We start from the raw sequence: 25,281 nt of genomic DNA, 5'->3' as shown, positions 1-25,281 counted from the left end.
GGGGGAAGGTGGGTTGTTTGTCTCGCCTTTTAAATTTGTAACCTCCCCCTTTGACTAATAGAACTACATACTAATCCTTTTATTTCGAATCGGTAAAAATGCGAATCGGTTATTTGTTGAGCTACAATGCTCCAAATCAATGAATATTTTCATTTTTATTACGAATCAATCCTGAACTTCTTCAACTGCTAACACTCGTTCTAGAGTTATCCAGACAGACAATCAGAACAAAACCCTTGGGGTCAGAAAAGCATATAAGCTTCGCTACGGCCAAGCCAAAAGTAAAATATTCCTTCGTTCTTCTTTGCATATCTGCATTCGGGAAAAACTCGGTCCAATTTGGCAATATGCAATAAATGCCGGTTCTGGAGAGGTTTCCTCACACCGGGCTGTGTGTGGCTGGAGCCGGAGCGGCCTGGAGCGTCTGGCCCGGAGCCCCACGAAGGTCAGCACCCTCGTGCAGCGTGCAGTGCTTGAAGTTGAGCCAACGATTGGGTCATCGGCGAGAAACCGAACAGCACCATCCGTTTCTGAACGGTCCGACTCCTTTTCACACGAATATGAGCAAATGAGCAAAGTTTAGGACTTCGCGCTTTTAAGTGGCATATATCCCAAGGAAAACGCCCAAATCAAAATCACGTTAAAACGAGGTCAAAGTAGTAGAGTCATTTCCTCCCAGGTACGGACTTCGACGTCAAAGTGTCCTGCAAAGACCCCATTTTGACCCCGTTCTAACTTTTTGTTCTCACTGGGAAGGCACAGACAGCCAAAGCCAAAGATTGTAAAACAAAAACAAAATAACAACCAAATAAATGGACAAGGTAGGGTGGATAATATCATTCGAAAGAAAAAGCACGCCGTGTTGGTGTCGCAATTAAGAACCTGAACCATAGCTTACTTTGTGAAATGCACGGTAAAATTGTCGCCAACTCTCATCGTGGAAAAAATTCGTAACGCCTCATTGGACCCATTTGCAACGCATAATGGCATCTTAAGTTATATTGTACGGGTCGTCATTACTTTCTTTCAACAGGTCACAGCCCTGCCGCGCCGCAGGCAGTGGTTTGGCCGGTCTCCTAACCCACATTACCTGCCGTGTCACCCGCTCTTGTCCTTCTGTTATTGGCTCTCTTTGTATCTCCAGGGTCGGGCATTCTATTTCAGTCGCACAAGGTGCATCGAACCTTCTTGATTTGTGGAGACAGTAGTCTTTTGCTTGTGGACAATTTGTCGAAACGATAAAAAAGGATCCTCCGTGCGCGACGTCTAAGCTGCCTCTCTAATGACAGGGGTCAATTATTTTGTTTACTTGCTGTTTCCCCTTGCGGTGGTTTTCATAACACGCTTGCCATGGACAGGCAATGCTTGCTATCTGTTGTACGCAACACGGCGCTTCAAGGGCAGAACCCAAACGAAGAAGTAATCTTCCAGCACAAAATTTTAATTCACAAATTTCTGCACGTGGCGAAATGGGATGGCACCGAAACCCCAAGTGTGTGAATGCTAGTCATACACACATCTAAAACTGTGTGACACACTTCCGTTTCCAGTGTGGAGTGGCAATTTTTGTTTGCCATGTAACTTGTTTTGGACAATACTCGAAAAGTGATGATCTTTTTTGCAGCCATTTTAAGATAAGCTACACGCACGCCCTGGGGTGAAATGACATCAGCCACGCCTTCGCCGACTAGGCCCTATCTTTCGGGTGCCGATCATCTCGCACCAGCTTGCTCGCCTCGGTTTTGGGGGTGAGCCCGGTTACAAGCTTATGACAACTCGCCCCAATCTGCAGAATTTCGAAAATCTAGGCCCATTTTTTCCCACTAGAAATATTCTACTGTTTGTGAACAACAAATGAAAAAATATGAATAGGCAAATGCGTCAAGGGTCGCTTTCCACTGCTGTAAATTTGTATGGCACCCCACCCTTGTCCAAGCGAGGCGGAGGCGCAAGTGGGCGGGCAGCCGTGGTTTCGGCTGATTCTACCAAAGGCACCGTCAGGGCTGTCCTAGGGATCCCTACCTTTCCTCGTGTTTGCGTTGCGTACTCACGCAGCTTGCTGGCGGCGTCCGCGTTGTGCGGGGCGAGAGCGGCCAGGCCGATCGCCAGAAGGAGGAGGGTCATCATGGTGTGCTGGGCGCGCGCGCTGCTGACTGAGACTGGCCGGCCGGGCGCAGCCGGGTGCCACGCGACCCGCCCCGCCTGCGCGTGGACCGCGGGCCGCACCTCCCAGGCAAGGCGGCGGCAGGGCGGCACGGCGGCACGTACCAGGCGGCTGGAGGGGAGCTGGTCAAAGTTGGGGGTCCTTCTGAAGCTGGGAAACAGTAGTTGCCAGTCGGCCTCGCGACAGTTAGTTGCCCTGCAGCTCCAGCACACTGTAAATGGGTTGGCGTCTTTTGACGCCAAAATATTGGCGTCTTTCGACGCCAAAATATTGGCGTCTTATGACGCCAAATTTTTACGTCCTATGACGGCAAATCCTAAAAGACGCCAAATTTTGGCGTCATACGACGCCAAAGTTTGTCGTTCTTTTACTGGATGCCAAGAATTGGCGTCTTATGACGCCAAAATTTGGCGTTCTTAAGAGGATGCCAAATCTTTGGCGTCATAAGACGCAATAACTCATTTATAGTGCAGTTTTGCGCCATGGGTTGATGCATGCATGGCCAAGGGGGAAATCACTCCAGACCAAAGTTGCGAGTTAGTACGTTAGTACACGTTAGTACACTCTATATTTTGCGTAGTTTTTCATCATTTATGGAAAATAATGTTGTTACAACATTATTGCGCTTGATTTCTACCATTAGTACGCGTTATTACGCTGTTAGTACGAGTTAGTACGTCTGTAGTACAGACCTGGGTGTACGAGTTAGTACGCAAGTGATTTCCCCCTCGTGCAGGAGCTGGATAGTTATGCCCGCGTTGTCCAGGGGAACAGCAAAATAATAATACACGTATGTACGCAAAGATTGCGAAGGGGTTTATTTAAATCGCCTCGGGCGGAGTTTGGCCCGAGGGTCGTATCACATATCACATTTACACTATTCACAATTATTCACACCAGAAAACTATCATTTTTCGCAGAACAATCCACAATTGACTAGAGATGATTCCCGACAAACATAACATAAATACGATAACCTAGGAACATAAATAAGGAAGGCGAGCGCGGGAAAGAAACACGGAAGGAAGACAGACAGGAAGGCATTTGGCGCCTTCTTATCATGACGCAGGTCGCGGCGCGTCAGTGACCGCGAGGCGCCAGAGGCGCGGTGCAGCTCGCACACAGCAGAGCACAGCGGCAGCGCCTCAGCATAGGCCACCCATCTCGCCTGCGCGTCGCTCGGGGCGGCGCTGCGCGGCGGTCGAGCCTCATAGGTCGGCGTAGAGCTGCTTGAGAGGGAAGTTGGCGAGAAACCTCTGCGCCACCGGCAGGAGGCGGCGATCGAACGAGGCCTGGACGCTGGGCTTGAGCTGCTTGGTGATCTCCTTCCAGTTCTCATTCATGAAGTGGTTCATCGTGTCGCCTACGGCAAAAGATATGTTGTTTTCTTTTCAAAACCGTACCTTGTGCACTGCTAGAAGTGTGATGATCAATTTCCTGATGAGATAAGCGTACCGAGAACTTTGTTGCCACCAAACAGGCCGTCAAAGTGGATCCGCACGTTCTTGGGCGAGTCGTGGCTGATGTAAGTCTTAAGGCTGGTCAGCTTGAGGAACGACTCGCCGTCTCTGATCTCTCGCTCGCCCTGGAACGTCCAGCTGCCCTCGGTATCGACTGGAACGGGATGCAGTAGAGATTAAGATTCAACGCGTACAGCGGCTTCTTAGCCTCGAGGTGGTTTATACAGCCGCACTTCGTATCCTAGTGTGCAACGACTGCAGCGCCTCCGCAGCACGAATATTCAAATCTCACATATTTAAAAATATGATACTTGTTTTTCAAACTGTAACACAGTGTGTTACAAACCGTAATGTGTGTAGTATGACACCCACGCTATTACACCCACCTTTGTTAAAGCTCAACCTAGTTCACCCATTTCAAGATGGTAGAGCACACGTATCAGAAAGTACATGTGCTGGCAACTTAGCGGATTCGTATCTTTTATTTAGTTTGCAGTTAAGCAATCAAATCTCTCGTGCATTCAAATGCACGAAGTGCAGTTATGTATGCGCGCATCGAAATTGTCCAAAACGAAACAAAATTTTTCCCAAACGTTTCTGTAAAATACGAATACGGTCGGGCGGGTACACTCACTGAAGGTGATGTTGGCCGAGCCGTGGCCGGTGATGGGCAGTAGGATGACACGCCCGCTGATGTCGTACTGGCCGGCCACGACGTAGTGGGGAATGAGCACGGTGAAGTTGTAGACGTTCTTGTGCGGGTCGACACTGCAGTAATAAACACGTTAGAAATCATACCAAACTTGACAGCCTGCGTTGAAAGTGGGCCGAGATCATACCTGGCGGTCTTGACCTTAACCCCGCTGAGGCCATGGTGGGTTGAGTTCACGAGCTCGAGGTTCATGGTGAGGGCGCCATCCCTCTCGAGGGCCAGTTTAGGCACCACGGCCGGGTCCAGTTTCGGTACGTTGAGCTCCGGAATACCTACGAAGATCAAGCTCACATTATGCTCTACAAACAGAACAGTGATAAACAAAGTGTTCAACTGCTCAATACTTGTAAGTGTGCAACTCATCTGTGAAAAACTTCCCACACAGTCAACAATCAAAGGAAGTGTTCAACCGTGGGGTTGCACACCTACATGTGCACTACTACCGAGTTGAACAGTTGAAAGTGCATAACTAAGGTGTGGCATTCGAACGCTGAAAAAGTTCCTCTCGAAATACTAACGCTATAGTGTGTATGACAGTGATGTCACACAGAACAGAGTGCGTGTTATTCTGGTCACATAGTATTTGTTTATTCCCCTGGTTTTCACAACCATACAGTGTTATTGTAGACGTCGCACCCACCTTTGGCGCTGATCTCGAATAGGCGTTGGGCTGCCTGCCTCACGCACTCATTGAGCTCCGGATCAGCCGACTTGCACGGCGTCACAAAGTCACCTGAAAAGAGGACATAAATCTCAGCACTTCACACCTGGACGATAAGCAAGAGCGTACACTGCTGCACCCAAAGGAAAACGACAGTCAACACGACATAGTAACGATGTTGAAACGATGCCGAATTAAAGACGCCTCCTCGGTCAAACAGATCAAAAAAAAAAATCAAATCAAAATTAGTCAAAATCTCCCGTGTTAGCAGACCAATTTCTGACTTAATTTTGATTTGATTTAGATATTTAGTCATGCAGACGTCAATAATATGACGCCCTCGTTATCTTTCGCTTTTGACTTACTGAGTTCGGCAGCGGAGGCGAAGGTCAGCAGGCAGAGGATGCCGAGCCCCTGGAGGAGGAGAGTGTTGTACACGTCGTTCATGGCGGGGCTGTAGTGTTGTTCGGAGGGACGAAAGGCGAGTAATCACACAGACCCGACTGGTGTCGCGACTTATATGCGATTTTCCGGGCCACTTCCTGAGTAGTCGCGCGGATCCTCCGGGAGGCGGGCCGCTCATCCCTTCCTCCGGCTCCGGGCCCCAGCCTCCGGCAGCCCCCGCCATCCGAGGCGCCACGCGCCCCGCCACCACTCTCGGTCCAAACGCTTCCGGAGGGGCATCGCACTGGGGGCAGACTAGCCTGCGGTGCTGTTGAAATCTCAACCAGTCACCTAGTACAACCTAAAAAGGTTACAGCCACCGTTGGCAAAACGGTTTGTTCGGAAACACCTTTTCCGGCGCTGAAACAGGTAGAGAGTGTCAACTAAAGGGAGCAAAACACATAATAGAAGTACTTCTTAACGTTAAGTCTTATTCAGCACCTCAGCATTGTTGTACAGCCTACGGAATGGAATGCGCATTCACTGGAAAAACAAAGGTGCTATCAAAAGACCTTTTTAGAGGCATTAGTAAATTAGTACACTTCCGACGGCACTACTGGCCCCCACAGGTGCTATTTTCAACAGTTGTAGTGCATTTACAGAGGCATTGGTGCAGTGTCAGCTTTAAACGGTGTTCTATAGCTTTTGGTTTTTCTAGAGGTTTATCATATTGAATTTTTGCAGATTTCTGACGAAGATAGTTCACCGTGGCGTAAATAGATCTCGGACTCAAGAGATGGGACCCACGATGGTCTTTTCGGTCGTCGAACCAAACAACGCACAGCAAGGTCCTCTGAAACCGGTTTTGAGAGGAGGAAAACTCGAAAGCGTGAACGGAAGCTGCAGTACCATGCCAACCTGAATTCACTCACTCTTCCCGCTAAGTTGACATTATTTTGTTTTCATTTTGTAAAACGGGTGAAGGTGAAGTTGAAGTCGCTGTGCACATACTAATCGCCGGTGCCTGTTGTAGCCGGATATGTACCCGCACGATCTGTGGCACTTTTACAGCCACGAGAAGCAAACGAACCTTGAGAGCGGCAATAGGTATTCACTGTTCACGTAGTTAAGCGTAATTCGATGAGATCATTTCTGCGCTTCTTAAAGACTACACCGTAAAAACATCCTCATTTAAATTGTCTGAAAGTAATCAAATACTTCCAAAAAATGTTCTCTTCCTGGATTTCAAAATGACCCATTGTTCTTCATGCTAAATCAAAGGGAGCTTGTTGCGTGGGTCCATTGCAAGATGCGTCTGAGTGCGCATCTTTTGACATGCAAATTTGATTTCTGAGCGAGAGTAACGCAAATTTGTATCTCTTGCTAGATACATTTTTACCCTGAACATTTGTAGATACGACTTTAGCACTCTGTTGAATCTACAAAATTGCCTCTAGCAAAATGAGCAGAGCACACACACTGTAATTCGGGGTGTCTCAAATGTATACGCCAAAAGGCGTTTGCTACAGGATCCCGAGCAACATTTGGCGTATACTTTTGAGACATCTTTTGGCGTATAGATTCTAGACACCTTTGCCCATACCATTCCCACAGCACAGCAGAGGCCCTTTGATACATACACCCTGAAAGGCGCTCACGTCCTGTACATCCTTACTCCTGCATGCTGCTCAAAGCTAGGGCTGTGCCATGGGAGTCGTACGGGCAAAGATGTCTAGAATGTATACGCCAAAAGGCGTCTCAAAAGTATACGCCAAATGTCGCTCGGGATCCTGTAGCAAACGCCTTTTGGCGTATACATTTGAGACACCCCAAAATTACAGTGGAGATGCAACGGCAAAGAAGACAAAACTGTCCCCTGTCATTTGAGTGTGAAGACTCAACCGTGCATCGTTCGTCCGTCTCTCTAATCATGTTACGTCTACTCCTGTTCCATCCACTCAAATGCGGAAGTGACAGACAAAAGTTCATAGTCTACAGTTCATAATTTTTCTCATGGGAACAGGCATTTACTGACTGCGCCGTCATTGGACATGGGGCTGCCTCCGGCCTTTGGGTAGCCCACCCGCCGAGGAGAGCTGTGCTGTTATGCATCATTTCCAAAGTAGCAGCTGTTTTCTTCTCAAACCATACACACTTAAGCATACTTTGTGATTTATCTGGCGTGTTTTCGCACTCGCCGTGCACACCCATACGCATTCTGCTCATATGTGTGACAGCAACCAAGCAACCACCTGCTCCCCAGCCAGTACCTCTCGATCGTCTCATGACATTTTTCGATCTGCCCGCCTCTCATGTTTATTTATGTCGCGGAGCTCAGCGAGCTTTGCTTTGTGTGGTGTGGGGTACCACAAACTTCTCTCTCCCCAACCCACCTCCCCCCCCCCTTTTTACCCTCTATCTCACTCTCACTCTCCACACTTCACGCCTCGATTATGTGACTTCATCTCACTCTCCATATCATTCGCAGCCCTATTCCGAAGTCCACGACAGTAATTTTCGACCGAACCTACTAGATCTTCGTTCTCTGCCTCATCTCCTGCCACCATTTCCCCTCTTCGGCCTCCTCTCCCACCTCCTTTCCAGCCAGCCTGCTGGACGTGTGTGTTGTTCAGGATCAGAGTCCGTTCCCCGGTACAGAACTAGTAGCAACACTACTATGGGAACCACGTATACCTCGAGAGCCTCTGTACTAAACAAATAGAAAGTGTTCTATAACATCAAAGGATAATATTGAGTTGCCACCAAAAGTTTGAGAGTCAGCTTGAAGCAGTCTGTGAGTGTATTAACTGATATCATCATTCCTCGTTATGGTTTCCACTTACGCCTACGTCGCCTATGGGTGAAGACCGAACGCACATGTAAGTAGTATACACTGTAAAGGTGGATTCAGAGTTCCCTAAAAGCGAGCGTGATTCTCACGTAAAGCGTGATTTTCACGCCGGGCGTGATTTTCACGCCGGGCGTGATGAAAGTTGATCCCTGATTGGCTGCGTGAAGCTTACGAAGCGTGAAAATCACGCCTGGCGTGAAAATAACGCTTGCGTCTCGTGAACTCTGAATTCACACTAAAAAAAATGCTGTAAATTGACAGCAAAGTTGTTGTTAAGTTTTTAACTGACTCCCCGCTGTTGTACAACAACATCGTCTTGTTGTTCCACAACAAGTGTTGTCCAGCAACGACAAGAGTTGTTCAGCAACAGTAAAATATGTCGAGTAAAGGTGGATTCAGAGTTCACAAGATGCGAGCGTGATTTTCACGCCGCTAGCGTGAAAAGAGTTGTTTTGGTTAGCAGTTGACTTTATGCGACAGCCAATAACAGGCCGACGTGAGGCTATGCCATTATTTTCAGCTGAATCAGCTTCGGAGCTAGCGTGATTTTCACGCAAGCGTCTGCTAGCAGCTTGATTTTCACGCAAGTTCGAAGGGGCACTTGGGAGATATTCGAGAATGTGCACTTTTGAACTGCGTGAAAATCACGCTGCTAGCAGACGCCGGCGTGAAAATCACGCCGGCGGCGTGAAAATCACGCTGCTAGCAGACTCCAGCGTGAAAATCACGCCGGAAGCCTGAAAAATCACGCTAGCTCCAAAGCTGATTCAGCTGAAAATAATGGCATAGCCGCACGGCGGCCTGTTATTGGCTGTCGCATAAAGTCAACTGCTAACCAAAACAACTCTTTTCACGCTAGCGGCGTGAAAATCACGCTCGCGGCGTGAAAATCACGCTCGCATCTTGTGAACTCTGAATCCATCTTAACAACAAAAAAAGTGTCCTGTTACAACAAAAGACAGGGGCGTCGACTTATCAGGGGTGATTAAGTAATGAAGTAATGAAGGTTGCCTACATACAAAGGGCTGTTGTACGTAATATTTTGGTATCGAAATGAATCGACCGCATAGATAACCAAAAGATTGAGAGAGTAGACCGCGTGATGTGCACAACAAATTTCTTGTTTTAAGTTGAAAACAACCATCGCTGTTTTTCAATAATGCATGTTGTCCTCAAACGACGTATGTTGTCCTCGAAAAATGTATGTTGTCCTCGAACAACGTATGTTGTCCTCGAACAACTTTTGTTGTTCTCGAACAACAGCGCTGTTCGTCAACGAAACAGTCATCACTGTTTTTCAACAACCATTTTTTTACGGTGTAGTGTATACAGACATGGTACATGAAATGTATACCACATTAGATAAATTGGACATAGACACGCCCATGAGTCTTTTCTGAATCACCCGGTACACCTTACAGTATACCGTGTACACATTTGAATCGATAGACTAGCGACCAGTTTACGCGTGTCACGTGTATCTGATACGTCGCGACAATTTTTCAGTAATAGTTTAAAATGATAAAACTACTTTTAAAGGCCCCGCAATAGGCTGACCGTTTGTTTACCGAGTGCTCCTGCTGCTGCTGCGCACTGCACTTGCGACTCGTGCAAACGACGACGAGCCTGGAAATACCTTATCGCAATATTGGAGAATCTCCAAGTTGTGTTTTGATTTTGATTCGTAGGAATGACATTAACATGAAACGCCTTCATAATTTCCGACTAAAAGCCTAAAAACTTTATAATATGTGCCTAGAACCGCATGTAACCATTGCGCCGGAAAGGGGCCGCCAGTCCAAAAATAACATACGTTAAAATTCATATAAAAAATTCCATTAAAAAAATAAACAAAAATACTACTAGATACACTACAATACACAGCTATGCATGCAACACACATCAATAAATATATGGAATAAACACAAAAAGAAAACACAACCTACACCACATTACAGGAGTACCCCAATAGTACCCTTCCTTCTCCTTTGCTTGATACTCCATAAGTTACCTGTTGCCTGCACGCGAAATTGTGTGTGTGTGTGTGTGGGGGGAGGGAGGGAGAGGGAGGTGTTCTCAGGGTGTGCAGGGGTGTAAGGCTCGAGCATTCCGGTCTTCTTGCCTCATGTTCGTGCGTGAGTCGTGGTGGTGCTGTAGATACTTCCCAGGTGGACGAATCGTTACAACGGTTTCATATACCGCGCTTTTGTCCCCAGTTCCCGCTTTGTTTGGACTCCTACGGCTCTTTGCGGGATTAGAGGTTATGGCGACTTACTTTCGATATTTGAGGTTGATGTATTGATGTACTGATGTTGCTATCTAGCCTGGTGGTGTAGCCTGTAACGTGCTGGTCTCCGTCTCACGTGAGCCCCACCACACCACGCGTGGCGGCGCGCTGTCTCCGGCCGGGCCGTGGTCCCCCCTGGTCCCCTCTCTAACCTTGTGTGCGTGTGTGTGTGCGCGCGGCGCGGCGAGCCGGCGGGCCAGCGGCCGTGTGTACGGCCCGGCCCCAGGCCCGTCAGACGGGCCGACGTCGCCATCCTGGCTGGACGAAGATGTGACCCGCGGCCCGCGACACGGACACGATGGAGTGGCTCACGGCTGCTGTTTGCCTGGGGCTCGCCGCCGCGCCCCTGCCGTCCTCCGCGGCGCCCAAACAGAAGAGTGAGTAGCGCAGCGTGTGTCGCCTCGTTTAAGGTTAGGCGCCGTGGCAGCGCGGTGGCGCGCTCGCGTGCCACCGCCATACCTCCTTCGTGTTGTATCCGGGCCGATGCTGCCCCGTCATTATCCCACGATTGCATTTGTTTAGACCATTTTTGCAAAAAAGTTCTCGTCTAAAAATGAAAAAAAGTGTGCTGCCTATGCCTTGTTTTATTTGCTGTTACATCAATTAATTAGAAGGATAGACATCTTTAGTGTGGCGAAGTCTATGCTGCAAGTATGTGTCCACCCCTCACACTTGACGTTTTCAGAGTTAAGAGCGCGATTGTCTTCTAGACTCTAAACTCAGAGAAAGAGAGTGTCTGAGTAAATACAACCCCGAGACTCGTCTCGTGCCCGGATAATTTTGAATTATGGAGGTCCAGGTCCAGGGTTGTATTCTACAATCGACGAGATCAAAATCGTGTTACGGGCGCGTTTTATCGATCATTACGAGCCATCACCGTATCTTTGAAACATGGACGGAACAGGTCCTGCCCGAATGACGTGCGCGCTGAAAAAGCCTCTGGTTATTGGATACCTGTTGTGTTCATCAAGCATTCAGTCATTGTAGAATGGAGCGAGTTGACTCTTTTCATTTCGTTCCCTCGCTCTTGGGTGCGAATAAGCCAAGCGCGGGACGCGGGTACTGAGCAAGCACTGCGTTTGTTTGTACCCCCTCCAGCTGCACGCCGCGCCCCACCCGCCCCTCTCCCGGGCATCCAGTCGCCGTATGTGTCTTCGTCTCTCTTGTGCCTCCCCTCTCGCTCCTTCATTATACTTCGTGGCGTGGTCTCTCACCCCCTCCCCCTCCTCTCCCCTTGCCCCCCTCTCGGTCGCAGAGCCACGCTTCCTGTTGACACCTTCATCACTATGCAGCCCCGGTGGGTCCGATATTGGGATGCATTGCTGTTCCTCGCGACGCCCCTCTAGAGGGCTGGCGAAAATATACGCTTGACAGCATAGTCTAGTCACTGTAGTCACCCTTTCTTGTTTATTATATAACGAAGTATTAAAATACGCCGTACAGCAATCGCATATAATGCATGTCATCTTACCCTCTGCCGTTACCTTATTAAAGATAAGCTAAACGGACAAAGACGATCTGATTTCAAAGATCAGGATCTCGAAAGACTTCGTTTTCATCGTTCGAGGCTCCTCGTCCCCCGTCCCGATCTATATTCTGTCCTTACTGATGCACATTACGCTCGGGCGCCGCGCTGTGCATTAGCGCCTTTAATAATACTTCGCAACACGTCATAACCTTCGCGTTAGCGTGCCGCTGGTGGGGTGGAGACGACAGCGCAAATAAGCTTCCAGCAAACCCATTACTTTATTACAGACCAAGGAAAACGCGTTCGTCTGTATAGACGCTCCTTTAGTGTCCACATTGCATCGTTATTTTGATGGCGTGATCGCTTTCCTCACCTTGTTGTTTAGTTTTGGGGGCGGATGGGCATTTCATTAGCGCTGTCGCAATGACGACGCAATTACTGTTAACAAGGAATGAATCAATTCAATCTATGTCTCGTATACTTACTTGTACGCGACGTCTTTGTCACGGTTGTCCCGCTGTGCTTTGTGCAGGAGACAGAAGGGCGCGTCCACCATTCCCGAGACGGTACCACCGCAGGAGGACTGAAGAAGCACTTTTCAAAACCACCGTCTGATCGTAATAATAGTAAACCTAATGCAGTTGCGTCAGCCATGTTTGCAGAACATTTGAGATGGCACAAGACGAAGACGACCCGTAAAAACACACGTATAAAAGGCCCTGCGAAACCATCTTACCTTTCCCACTTTTTCATGACCTTGTGAATGTTTTTAGGCAACCCCTACTTCCACACGTGTCGGTACCGGGCCAGGTACTGGGATGACTGCGTGCAGACCGTCGCCCAGGAGTTGCGGCCACTGTTTGCAGAAGGTGAGCTCTCGGTCACCGAGGTTTTACTAATAACCGGGTGAAAACTATCAGTTTCTTTCTTGACCGGGTTTTTCCGTTTAGGAGTCCCGGAGCTTGGAGTGCGACCGATTGACCCGCTGTTTGTTGACACTTTCAACTTTAGCGAGGTTAGCGGCAAGTTTCGAGTCCACCTGCGGATGAGCAACGTCACCATGGAGGGTCTATCGGACTACTACGTGACGGGTGTAAGGTGCGCGCGAGGCCTAATTAAAGCGTAGCAGCTTGCCATCATCGTTTTCGCAAAGGAGAAAAAATATTAAGCATTTGGGGCCCGAAATACCGTTGTTTTTTGTTGTTTTTTTGAGTTCCCACAAACGTTTGAAAATTTCCATTCCGACCCTCGTTCTTGTCAGGTGGATTTGCTTCTTTTGTTGATGACGTGTTATCTACAGGAGCAATCTACAGGAGCTGAGTATGGAGATCAGGCTGAGGGTGCCCAGTCTCACCTTTCGCGCGCACTACCACATGGATGGCCGCTTTCTGTTCCTGGCCCTGTCGGGTGGAGGGACATGCCAATACAATTTCAGTAAGTGCCTCTGCATGTGCGGCCTCCGGTGGGAACTGAGAGAGCCTAAACCGTGGCCGAAGGCAATCAAACTACAAATGTGAATCCTCTCCTGTCCGATGCAGCGGATGTGGACAACAAGGTAGCAGTGCAGGGCCACCTGGTGCGACGGGTGTCAGACGACGCCCTTCACTTCCGAGTGAACACGCTGCAGTGGACCATGCTGCCCTCCAAGGGTTCGTCGCACTTCTCCGCTCCGGAGGGGGACTCGTCTGTCTACAGTAAGTAGACGCCGCTATGACTTACTGACAGGTCACAGCTAGGCTCGAAGCTCATCTCGACTGTCCCTCAGGCCACGCCACGTGCCGGCTGCTCAACGACCACGGCGAGGAGGGCTGGCGCTCCTTCCAGGGCGCGGCCGAGCAGGCCTTCGCCGAGGTGTTCCGGGAGCGCATCAATCGGCTCATGATGAACATCCCCTACCGTGACCTCTTCCCACCGGGCGTGCTGCCGCTGCATCTCCTCGAGCTGCCTATGGCGGACAACGTGGCCGACGAGTACCCGCCCCTGTACTGGACGCGCCCGAGCACCACGACCACGTCGACCACCACGACCACGTCGACGACCACGACCACGTCCACCACCACCGCGCCCACCACCACGTCTACCACCACCGCATCGACCACCACCGCGCCGACCACTACGACCACGTCACAACCTGCGACAGCGACCACTACTTTTGAGGTGACGCAAGGCTTTGACGAGAGAATAGAGTACACAACTCAGGATGTCGAGAAGCCGGCAACTGAAGTATTCTCGGGCGAGCCACCAGTGGTGGTGGCCTCCACCGCGCGCACGGCCCCAGAGAGCCCCGCCGAGCAGGACGCACCCGACCTCGCACCCGACGCTCCGGGTAGCGGGTCCATCGCCACTCCGGAGTTTATCATGGAATCCGCCGCGGCCGACGACGCTCAGCAGCCCGGGCACACCGACGTTTTGGATGATGTTATCCGGGTGACAGCAGATTTGCTGCACAACGATAGCGCCAGTCTGGATTCCGAGAACGCGGCCGCGCCTGCGGTTGCCGGCGGTGCGGTGACGGCGGACGTGGTGACCCCCGCGCCGGTGGAGGGCGAGGGGCGGCCTGCGCATCGCGCGGAGCCGGAGAGCGGAGCCGACCAGAACCAGAACCAAGAAGGTGCCACTGCTTCTGCCGCTGCTGGCGCGGTGCCATGGCAGGACCGGCAGGACTCGGCGCAGGGCGAGGCGCGAGGGACCCAGCCGGAGGGCGTTAACGGCGTCGTAAAAGAAGACGAACAGCGGGACGTCGGCGCCCCGCCCAGGACTGACCTTGGGGAGGCTGACAATGAGGACCGCATCGCCTCCTTCGACACCGCCTTCACACTGGACGACATCGCGGACACGGCGAGAGCCTCGTCTACCCCGAGCGTGCTGCCTGTCGACGTGTACATCGGCGGCCTCCGAGTGGGTCAACGCGAAGTGTACACTGTCGTTGGCGCGAACGAGACGCCACCAGACCAGGAGAAGGGGGAGGAGGGAGTTGTCGGGGCTAGCGGAGGTTCGGACACCACAGCTGATGCGATCACCCCTTGGTCCAGACCAGATGGCAAGCAAATGAACCAGGTCGTGGCGCTGGCCGGAGACCCGAGCGGCCTCACCGACGAGGTGGGCTCGAGCGACCGATCCGCGCTGACTGACATGGCATCGATGTCCACCGAACTGCCCGCCATGGAGGTTGAGGAGGCCACCGAGGCGGACAACTCTATACCTGACGAGGACGACGACGACCAGCCGCTGCCGCTGTCAAGCCGGGACGAGCGGGAAGCCTCCCCGGCGACCTCGGTGGCGGACGTCACTGGAAATACGACAGCGACGATGACGGTCGAGGACTCCTCGCCGCTCGCCACGCTCGGCCAGGTCGTAAGCGCAATCGCAAAGGACTTGATCGCGGAAGTGTCTGAGGCGTTCGGTGCCGTGAGCGCCCCCGCGGGGGTGGGCGAGCAGGTCGAGCAGCGGGGGGCGGAGGCGCCGGCGAACTCCTCGTCCAGGGGATGATGCGCCAGCGCCGCGCATGACGCGCTCACGGCGCACACGGTCAGGGTCAGCGGCGGCGGTGACGACGTGGGAACATCTCCTTCCGCAGTGCTGCCGGCGCGACGTCGAGCCGCGGGGAGTGCGCCTGACCCAGTGCATCCAAGCGCACTGCAAAAAGTGTCTCCAGCCCTCGCACATAGCGCAGCGAGCCAGCAATCATAATGGCTTCTCTTGTACACTGGAAGAAAGGGTTGTCCTTTTTGACGATTATTGTTTCTAACTGATTATATTTGAAACATTTCTGAATTTCTGAAAACAAAAACATGTTTAGAAGTGTTAATGAACTATCTGGAAGTTTCCGTCCCATTCGGACTGCAAATCGTACGTTCAGTGACGACCATTCTGCATAGAATTGTGTCAGATTTTTGTCATACGTCTTTGGTAATTTTATGACCGAAACTTTTACAAGTGTACATGATGTTAATATCTCCCAGAGATGTGCCCATATGGGCGCGTGAATGTGTGGCCGCGTGTGCGTGTGTGTGCGAGCGGGTGTTTGTCGCGACAGCCTCAGTGAACTAAAGTGCGATGCGAGATTATAGCAGGTGCCTCAAGCCAGTGCCCAACGTCTTGGAGGTTCTAGTCTCATGTTTAGTAATCACTTACCTATTATTTTTTTTTTTTACTTGAATGTGATACCGCCTTAAACTTAAGTTATTCTCTGTAAGTAGCTTCGCGCGGTCGCCATAATCATCCAGGTTCTACAGTTAAATGACAGATATGAGACTTGTGTAACGTGCCATAATATATGAAGCGTTCTCGCAGCGTGGGGAATGATGTACATATAAAAACTACCCCTAAGTCAGACAATAAAAAACTGAATAGAAATGACTTGACTTTAACGTGACATTTGTTCGTCCTTTTGAAATAAAACAGGCAATGTTGCCGCTGACAAGTCGCCCGTCAAAGGCAGGGCAATGAATCATTGCACGCAGCGCAGGTCTGTATTATAGTGTGACTGTTTACGTTCAAATCCTCCTTGAAAGAAAAACGTGACACCTGTTGTGTTTTGGCGCTTGGCTGCTGGCCGTACGGCGCCTGGCGCAGAGGCAGCCCATTCTGCACGCGGGGCTGACGGGTGGCCTTCACACGGAGAGACTTCATGGTTCGTGCTTCGGGTTAATAACATTTATACAATTTTTTCTACGCCTTTTACTTAAAACATTAATTCAAGAGAACACACGAAGCATAATAATACTGAAGCCTAAATTACTAAACGTATTTTGCATACGGCTTCCTTTTCTCAGGGCTGTCAGAAAATGTCAGTCTTAACTTAGTTGAGCATAACACGGCAGACTAAAATATGTACAGAAAAACAAACAACAATATCACTGGTAAAACAATGGTAGGAAGTCGCACCTTTAAAGGGCATTAAAGCGTCAATACGGCAAGAACATTTCGATTAGTTGAAGCGTTATAATGCCTTTACAAAGGTGTTTAAAGTAACAGTCAGAAGTAATGGTTCGTGTGATCAAACCGCCGAAAGGAACTTAAACACAACTACAACGATTAGAGAATACACATTCCATGTAGATACCACCAGTAAGGGATACATCTGAGATCACATCAAAATCAACAAAAAGAGAAGAGCTGTTGGTGCTCACAGAATGTAACTTGACACGTAGTCGCATACATATAGACATTGACTTATTGGTTCTTACTTCACGTGGCTTTCTTTTGTGCATCGCTCACCCCAATTTATCAACTTGAAAGTTGGTTTTTTCATTCAGTAATAAACATGTTCTGTACAAATGAAATAACATTTTGCTCTTGCACTGAGAGCATTTTACTTGAGGCAATACAGTAGCAATGTACTTAATCTAAGGGATCGCCTAGGAATTCGCGTTCATTTCACTCAGAGTCTTTCAAATTGCGGGAGCTTAACGCCTACGAGGCTCAGTATAGGCCAGCCCGCTGTACACGCATGTGATGCAGGCATGATTTTGCCTACCTCGCAGGCGCTATGAGAGTGTGCACAGGCTGAACTGCTTGACATGCTCGTAACGGCGATCACAGACGTATTTTCTGGACGATCTCCAGGCACAAAGCTTTTTAGGATCTAGGAAAATTTGTTCATCATGCATTCAAAAGCTTCTCATAACAAGAAAATTTACCTTACTTCAAGAACTGGGCTTTATGAGTGCACTTACAGCGCGTTGCTTATACTCTCGGGTGGCGGTAAGACTCTCTCCAAGTCGAATCCTTTGAAGCCGTCGTTGAATATTTTAGTAAAAGCCGTCTCGACCAAATCGTTGATAGTCGTCCGCAGGACGAAGAAACCCGGTCGCCACGCTGCGTTTATTATTCGGTCCAAAATGTTTTCTACAACAGAATACAAAAGAAGCATCTAGTTAAAATCCTCTCTGGTAAAACCAGTGTGCAAAATTGGCACACCAATGTGTGCAGGTCATGACTTTGCACATTACATGGTGTCTAAATGTTGGGTACACTTGGACATACACAGTTCTTTGCTATCAATGGAAACCATGTGGTGTTTAGCTGCTATACTTTTCTGAAATCTCCAAAGTTTGCCTAACAATTTTCGAATAATCTAGATAGACACCGCAATGTGGCTAAATTTTTCGTCACGGCATCGTCTTTAGTCTTGCTCCTCACTGGAGGTGGTCTCATACACGGTTACAACAATTTGTTGTATTCTTCGGAAAATCGGTTAACTGTAAGGGTCTCCTTATTAGTTTAAGAAAAAACACTCCGATTTCAAGGGAGTCTCATCTAAAAATGGGAGACATTCACTCATTTTTTGAGGAGACTGCCTTAAAGTTCCTCAGAATTCCTTTTTAGTTCCCCAAGTGCAAGCAAATCGTGCAATTCTCACCCATGATGACGCGGCCGCCCAAGAGGTGGCTGATGTGCAGCGCCATATCACCCGAGTTGAGCACGTTGATCTGCACCTTGATGGGCGCCCAGCGGAGGAAGCGGCCGCCCTCGTCAAGCACTGGCCGCCGGGTGAGCGTCGTGGTCTGCGTGTAGTTGTCTGCAGAGGCGGGAATTTTTGAATAACAAAAACAACAGAGGCGCCATCTCAAGAAGAGAGGTGGTTGGGCAAGGTGGCAAAGGGGTGGCCGCTGCTGGACAGGGTTGTTTGGATCCTGATTCTCACTATTTAGGCTTCAATGTACCAACTGAAATAATTGAGACGCTGCAAACTCACACAAAGTTAGGTTGAACTGTCCCTTGTTGTCGATGGGAAGCTGGATCATGTTACCGTCGAACTCGTACTGGCCGGCGAGGAACTTATCCGGCCACCATTGGGTGTAGCGAATGCGGTAGTTGCGTGGGTCGCTCCTGCAACAACACATTCGCCTGTAGACAACCATCCGGCTGGCAAGCGCCGCGCTCCTGCCCGCTCGCCCGTTATTCCCGCCTGACTTTTGTAACTCTACCCGCGGTCTTCATCTCAAGTTGAAGAAAGAAGCATCTCTGTCTCAATATCGAGAATTCGAACGCAATAGTTGCTGGAGGCTACCCGTCGGAAATCAAATCGGACAGTGAATGTTATGAGATCTCCACTTCCATAGCAAGACACTTAAGGAGAGACGAGAGAGGGGGTCTTTTGAGCAAATGTAAAACAGGTACACGGTAAAAACGATGTCTCAATTTTTTTTAAGGAAAAGGGGAAAACTTTGAGGAACTACCCTGGTCAGACAAAAACTCCTCAGATTTCGAGGAAGTCTCCTCAAAAAGTGAAGGTCTCATTTTTTGAGAAGATTCCTCAAAATCTGAGGTGAGATCGGATAACCTCAAACATAGGAGTTCCTCAAAGTTTTTCCTTTTTCCTCATCAAATAGGACATTGTTTTTACCGTGTAGTAAAACAACGATGCGCTGCGAATGGTTCCATTATCTGTCCGGGTTGTGTCCGGACTCCTCCGCTATCAGTTCGATACGTAAGGGAAGGGAAGGGATGGGAACGAATCCTGGCTAGGCCACACTGCAAAAAATTATGTCAGGGGAAATGATAGAATCGACCGCTAGGCCTAATAATTTTTTCTAGCAACGTCTGTTGTTCGAATAACAGCGTTGCTGTAGTTTCAATGGTTAACATTTGCTACGGAGAGCAATGTACAGGACCACCGCACAGGCAAAACCGGATAAAACCTGGGCTTTCCGATGCTACAGCGACACTGTACTCCACGCTCTGTACCCTACCCTAGGTGCAGTGACTAAGCGTGGCATCTGCAGTAACGTCGTAGATCGTTCCGTACCAGACTCTAATTTTTTTGCAGTGCACCGATGTTTATTTTTTCGGTCTGTTCTTGCAACAGTCTGGACTTAAATCCTGCTAGACCGACGGAGGGTTTCTCCTTTTTCGGACTTTCCAGGCACTGGACGAAACGGGACAGTTCCGGAAAAGTTTTCGATCTCTCCGTTCGCACTGAAAAAAATACATTAGTGCTAAGGACATGCCTGTCATCAAGGCCTGTAACTGGATGAAGAACATTTTTGTTGCTAACCGTGCGACACAGTCCCTCATTCTACGACCGACTGTTCTTGAGCCAGCTACATTGTCGTTAGGCCAAGGACCGTTGTCGTATGGTTAGCAACATTATGTTCTTGGAGCCGATCCAAGAGCAAAATGTTCTTGGGGGTGTTACAACTGTCCTTAGCACTAATGTATTTTTTTTTTCAGTGCGGGCTCCAGGTGGACAGTCCCTTCTTCGGACTGACATTGAGCGAAAACGTTTTTAGTTGGGTTTATTCACCTGCTTGTACTCACGGTAAAGGAACAAATTTCAATCATCTATGTCAGTGGTGTTCAGTTAAACTAGTAATGATCGCCATTATGCGTGCTCACTTGAAACGGATGACCTTGGAGCGCGCCCAACCGGACTCGATCACGTCGCGGAGGGTGAGTTTGTAGAAGAGCGAGTTGCCGCCACGCTTTTGCACCACCTCTTTGGCGAAGAACGGGTCGAAGGGAGGCACGTTGTACTCTGGGACACCTAAGAGGGGGGAATGGATACAATTTTTTTTTTTTTAAAAAAGGTAAGCCCCTAATCAGTTGCACCTTACACGACATAATACAAGTGCGACATTCACACACTTGTAACTTACCAGTGTGGAAGAAATGATTGCACTGGTTGAGGGAGTCCATGATGCAGCGGTCGAAGTCCGGGCGGCCGCGGACACACGCCTTGAAGTAGTCAGCTGCAACAAAGAGTTATGCCTAGGTCAATGACTTTAAACCCGCACTCTTGGCACGCAGGGGTGCGCGAACAAACATGGCTGAGCTCGCTCGCGTCGCGAGGGTAAGGGTGTTACTTTTTCTCTCTCCAGCTATGACACCTCCGACACTGGCCCACTTGCATTGTCTAAGGCTGGCGACCACCTCTTTCGGACTGAATCACTACCGCTCGACCCTCGGCTCGACCCTGAGGAAGCCCGCAAGACTAACAAGGGCGCAGACTTTAACCATAACAAAGCATGAATGGCTCCCTGCTGACAGATACACTGGAAAAACAAGGGGTACTAATGACATTTTCAGTTTAATGTCTGTACAAAGGCAACGAAAAAGCGCTAAAAAGTGCTAAAATTAGTGCCTTTTAATAGGTACCTTTTTTTCTCTGGTGTAGAGATAATAGATAGATAGATAGATAGATAGATAGATAGATAGATAGATAGATAGATAGATAGATAGATAGATGGAGCAACCATCACATGGCTTACTTCAGGGACAACCATAAAATATGGTTGAGGCAACAGCAGCACAACCAAAAATATGTTTCACCGCTGCTGCCGACTGGCGGGTAATTGTCTCAACTATATTTTATATGGTTATCCCTTAAGCAACCATACAATAGTTATAATTGCTACAACTTTTTATTTTGCTGGGTCATTATGCTTTGCCTTCGCAAGCGCTTCGCGAGCGTTTCCCGTGACCCACACCACCACACCACGGACCCGCTGCCCTTGCAGGAGAGGAAACGGCACGCAGATGTAGTGGAAAAGATGGAACCGAGAGGTTGGTGTGGCCATCGCAGTGTCATTATGCTGGATACTTTCACGCCGCACAGCCTCCAGAGCCTGCTTGGCCCTAGAACCTCCTTACAGCACGGGCGGCCTTCCCCTGCGCCTTGTCGTTGATAGTTGCCTTGCCACTAGGCTGCGGGCAAGGGGAGGAGGGTTGGAGGCACGTTCAACGTAGCACTCCAACAGTAATCGAAATTCCTCTCACTCCTTCCCTCCTTTCGTCACCCAGAAAATTAAATCATTCAATCAAGGAATATGCGTTGGCCAAAAGACACTGCAATTCGACGTGCCCATCCAAGAACGGTCCCGGAACAAAAGTGAGCGTAGTCAACTTTAAAGGCCCCTAGTTCGTCATAGAATTGAATGAAATCTCGTGTTAACACGTTGAGTCCCATGGGGGGGGGGTACCAATCACCGGTTATTGTGCCCATACGTGTGGTCACGTGGGACTCGACGTGTCAATTTCTATTTCCTTGAAATTAAAAGAAGGCATCACTCAATACTAGGACATAACTACAATGAGCTACACGGAGAAAAAAGTTCGGGCCGTACGCCCAAAAGTTTAGACAAATTCAAAAGAAAAAGACTAGCCAAAAGTTTTTACGCATGGTCACCAAAGGTTCTGGTGCAGAGTTGAAGGTTTCGATCTGACACCAAAACTGATCAGATGTACTGATAAATGGAACAATCCAAACTCAGTTTTGTTTTCTGGCTGGAACTTTTCTCTCTGTGTAGATGCCTGTAAAGTTGTCCCAATCCGTCTCATTTCCGCATGGATACGTCGATTTTTTTTACATTTATTTGAAATAATTTTCATTCGTTTCTAGTTTTTAGACCTACAACCGAGGCGTCCAGGCCGTTCTATTTCTTTAAATCTTTAAAATATTGTCGTATGAACTACCGAACATCTTCCCCCGCCCCGCCTCCGTGACCTACAGCGGCGCTGCCCCCCTGCCCCTGCGACAGTAGTGCGGCCTTCGTGTGTGTGAAGCGCGTGTGTGTCGTGGTCCTGCCGTGTCGCGCTATCAGCCTGTCACAAGGAGCTGCAGCACAGTCAGGGCGAAGCCAGGGCAGAGCCAGGGTTACAAGTGGTGATGATATTAGAGCTGTTTTGGCCAATAAGAGCTCAATGATGGTTCAACGCCCCCGTTGATTATAACTCGTTTGTAGTTGTCTGTAGCTACCTCCCCACCTCCCTCAAACTTTGAGGAACTCCGTTAGCTTGAGGACACCTCAGATTTTGAGGATATTTTATCAAATAATGATGAAAACTTAATTTTTTTTAAATTAGACTCTCTTAAAATATGTGGAGTTCTCCCTAAATTATGGGAATTCCTCAAAGGTTTTCCCATTTATTTCAGAAAATAAACTGTTGTTTTTACCGTGTGAGTAAGAGCCTCAGCCACACGTCCTGGCCACATGACATGACTCCCTAGGCAATCAAGTTCTAGCACAATGAGCGTCCCCCGAGGTCCCGCGAGTTGACTTTGGAGGCCAAACGTCCGAATCACTTCTTCACTTACGCGCAGGGGTCCGTAACTTAACATGAAACTACCCTTTAGCGATACGTTATCCGTTAAAGTTTTAACTCATAACTTGTGACCATACAATGAAACGTTAGGAGTTATAACTTATAACTTGTGACCATTCAATGAAACGATAAGAGTTAGACTCAAAATGCCGGAACAAGCTCCAACTAGCACCAGAATAATTTTTGACGACCCATAACTTTAACTTTTATTTGCAAATTGTTAAACGTTACGTTACATAACTAACGCATGACGCTAATGCGTTTCACGTTAATATATATATAACTAACGCATAACGCTAATGCGTTTCACGTTAATATATAACTAACGCATAACGCTAATGCGTTAAGTTACGGAACCCTGCTTACGCGACCAGGGCGGGCCACCGGCTCCGCACAGGTGCCTGGCGGGCTGGCCTACCCAGGACGTCGCAGGCGCTATCGTTAGAATCGCTGAACGTGGGGGTACACCTTAACTCACTCCATACCTAGAACAAGTAGCTGGTGATCGAACGATCACTAACACCCTCATTCTGCAGCTAAGCGAATAGCCATTCGAAGTATTCTAATGTTAAGTATTCTTATACGCTCGTTAATAAGTTGTCACCCAACTAATTGTGAGTTAAGTCGCACACCGTGAGGTGTGCGGCATTCATACACTTGGATTTGCAGTGTACAGACGGTAGGCAAACCCGTCGGCACATGCGCTACCGAATAAACAAAAGTGCGTGTCAGAGGGACACAGTCTCCTCTCTATACACTCCCGGACTCCTCCTTGTTTGGAGAGCCACAGGCCCGCACCTTCACTGAATAGGTAAGTCAATTACACTACTAGCAAGCCGACTAGCTTATATGCGTTAGGAGATTCTAGAGGTTCTTGGTGTCAGCGCTTTCGAAATTGGCCAAACAACAAACAATTGCCAAAATAGTCAGAAGCATGCGGCTTGCCAAGCCCAATCAAGTTGCCAAAAATGATTGCTCGTAATTGCCTCATTTGGCGATAGTTAATATTATTCCTCTCCGTTGTGTGAGAGTGCGTGGGATACATGGTACAAAAATAATAACTTCCTGTGTCTTCTTACTTTTATGAAAAACTTCAGATAAGTTATGGCGATGCTTGGCGACAAAAGTAAAACATATGAGGAACCAGGATGAGGTAATACGAAGGAGGGCATATCGCACTATTCGCCAATACGTCAATAATAGCGCATATTGTCAAATCGCGTGTGCATAGTTTATAGGAACCTTTCTCAAAGCTACACATCCACAAAAAAGTTTCCCGTAGACAAGAAAATTATTTTTAGGGCACCTAGAATTTTTTTTTCTTCGGGCCAAAAATAATTTTTCCCCCAAACAATAAAAATATGTTGGAGCATGAAAGTTTTCTTAAATCAAGAAACAATAAATAGTCTTGATTGAATAAATATGTTTTTTAAGGAAGCATGTTTTCATGATTCAAGAAAATTTATTCTTGGCCCGAAGCAAAAACAATTCTAGTTCCTTTTTTCGTATAAATTTTTGGTCAATGGAATTTTGTTTTGGCGTGTGAACACCGCAAATTTGAAATGTGACACAGTTTTACGTGTTGTTTGATGGGAGTTCGACACGACCAAAGTGCTTCGGCCTTAATGTTCCGATCACTGCCCCTCAGTGCCTTTGACCACCGATACATTCACTTACTCGCTCTCTCACACACACACTGCACTTACGCAAGGGCCGCTCCTTGTCCAGGGCCTCCTGGGCGCGCACCGAGGTCGCGGCGCACAGCAGCAGTGCGGTGTACACAGCGATCCCCATGGCTGAGCCGGACGGGACGCACTTCTAGGGGGAGAGCGCGGCGGACTGTGGCAGGCCCACTCGGCCGCGCGCGGCCCGCCCCGGCGCGAGCCCCGCCGGCACCAGGGCCAACACACTACCAAAGTGGGGCCGGGCCGGGCTGGGGGGAGCGCCGCGTGGGCCGGAGGGGGGTGGCATGGAGTGGGGCTGGGGGCGGCGCGGGGCCGCGAGGACGCGCTGGACTGAGCCGGGGAGTGCGAACCCTCATCAGATTGGGGCGGCTGCTGCTGCTGCTGCTGCTGCTGCTGCTGCTGCTGCTGCTGCTGTGCGCTCCTGTACTCGTGGCGACATGCGTTGATTTTTGGCGCCTCTGAGCGTGCGTGCGTGTAGCGTGCGCGCGCACACACACACACACATCCACGAGCCCCTCACCCCAGCGACGACACCAAGAACACGCATGCAAGATCCCCAT

At 49.1% G+C, this 25,281-nt stretch overlaps 4 protein-coding genes across 4 annotated transcripts in view; 1 reads left to right on the top strand and 3 right to left on the bottom strand.

The window, feature by feature from the left end:
- Positions 1–2,178, bottom strand: part of LOC113215633 (protein takeout-like) — a gene marked incomplete in the record, with an annotated part of 7,048 nt that extends 4,870 nt beyond the window's left edge. Inside the window, 1 exon segment of the mRNA XM_052267108.1 lies at positions 2,052–2,178. Coding sequence (XP_052123068.1) covers positions 2,052–2,127 — 76 coding nt within the window.
- Positions 2,179–2,959: 781 nt separating this feature from the next.
- On the bottom strand, positions 2,960–5,779 carry LOC113215632 (protein takeout-like). The gene is made up of 6 exons (XM_026435283.2): positions 5,363–5,779; positions 4,977–5,069; positions 4,464–4,608; positions 4,259–4,392; positions 3,620–3,778; positions 2,960–3,527 (listed from the first exon to the last, which is right to left on the bottom strand). The coding sequence occupies exons 1-6, from the start codon at positions 5,442–5,444 to the stop codon at positions 3,373–3,375; spliced, it is 768 nt and encodes a 255-aa protein (XP_026291068.1). The 5' UTR covers positions 5,445–5,779; the 3' UTR covers positions 2,960–3,372.
- Positions 5,780–10,713: 4,934 nt separating this feature from the next.
- LOC113215630 (mucin-19-like) lies at positions 10,714–16,346 on the top strand. Its single transcript, XM_026435281.2, has 6 exons — positions 10,714–10,896; positions 12,761–12,856; positions 12,938–13,085; positions 13,288–13,421; positions 13,526–13,681; positions 13,753–16,346. The coding sequence occupies exons 1-6, from the start codon at positions 10,818–10,820 to the stop codon at positions 15,474–15,476; spliced, it is 2,337 nt and encodes a 778-aa protein (XP_026291066.1). The 5' UTR covers positions 10,714–10,817; the 3' UTR covers positions 15,477–16,346.
- A 291-nt stretch (positions 16,347–16,637) lies between these two features.
- Positions 16,638–24,901, bottom strand: LOC113215631 (uncharacterized). Its single transcript, XM_026435282.2, has 7 exons — positions 24,743–24,901; positions 20,591–20,683; positions 20,331–20,478; positions 18,688–18,821; positions 18,352–18,510; positions 17,666–17,837; positions 16,638–17,574 (listed from the first exon to the last, which is right to left on the bottom strand). Exons 1-7 carry the CDS (start codon positions 24,828–24,830, stop codon positions 17,568–17,570), a joined length of 801 nt encoding a protein of 266 aa, XP_026291067.1. The 5' UTR covers positions 24,831–24,901; the 3' UTR covers positions 16,638–17,567.
- Positions 24,902–25,281: the final 380 nt, after the last annotated feature.

The sequence above is a fragment of the Frankliniella occidentalis genome, unplaced genomic scaffold, assembly GCF_000697945.3.
Source record: "Frankliniella occidentalis isolate FOCC.00 unplaced genomic scaffold, Focc_3.1 Scaffold46, whole genome shotgun sequence".
NCBI classification, from domain to species: domain Eukaryota; kingdom Metazoa; phylum Arthropoda; class Insecta; order Thysanoptera; family Thripidae; genus Frankliniella; species Frankliniella occidentalis.
This window is presented reverse-complemented; position numbering and strand designations above follow the sequence as displayed.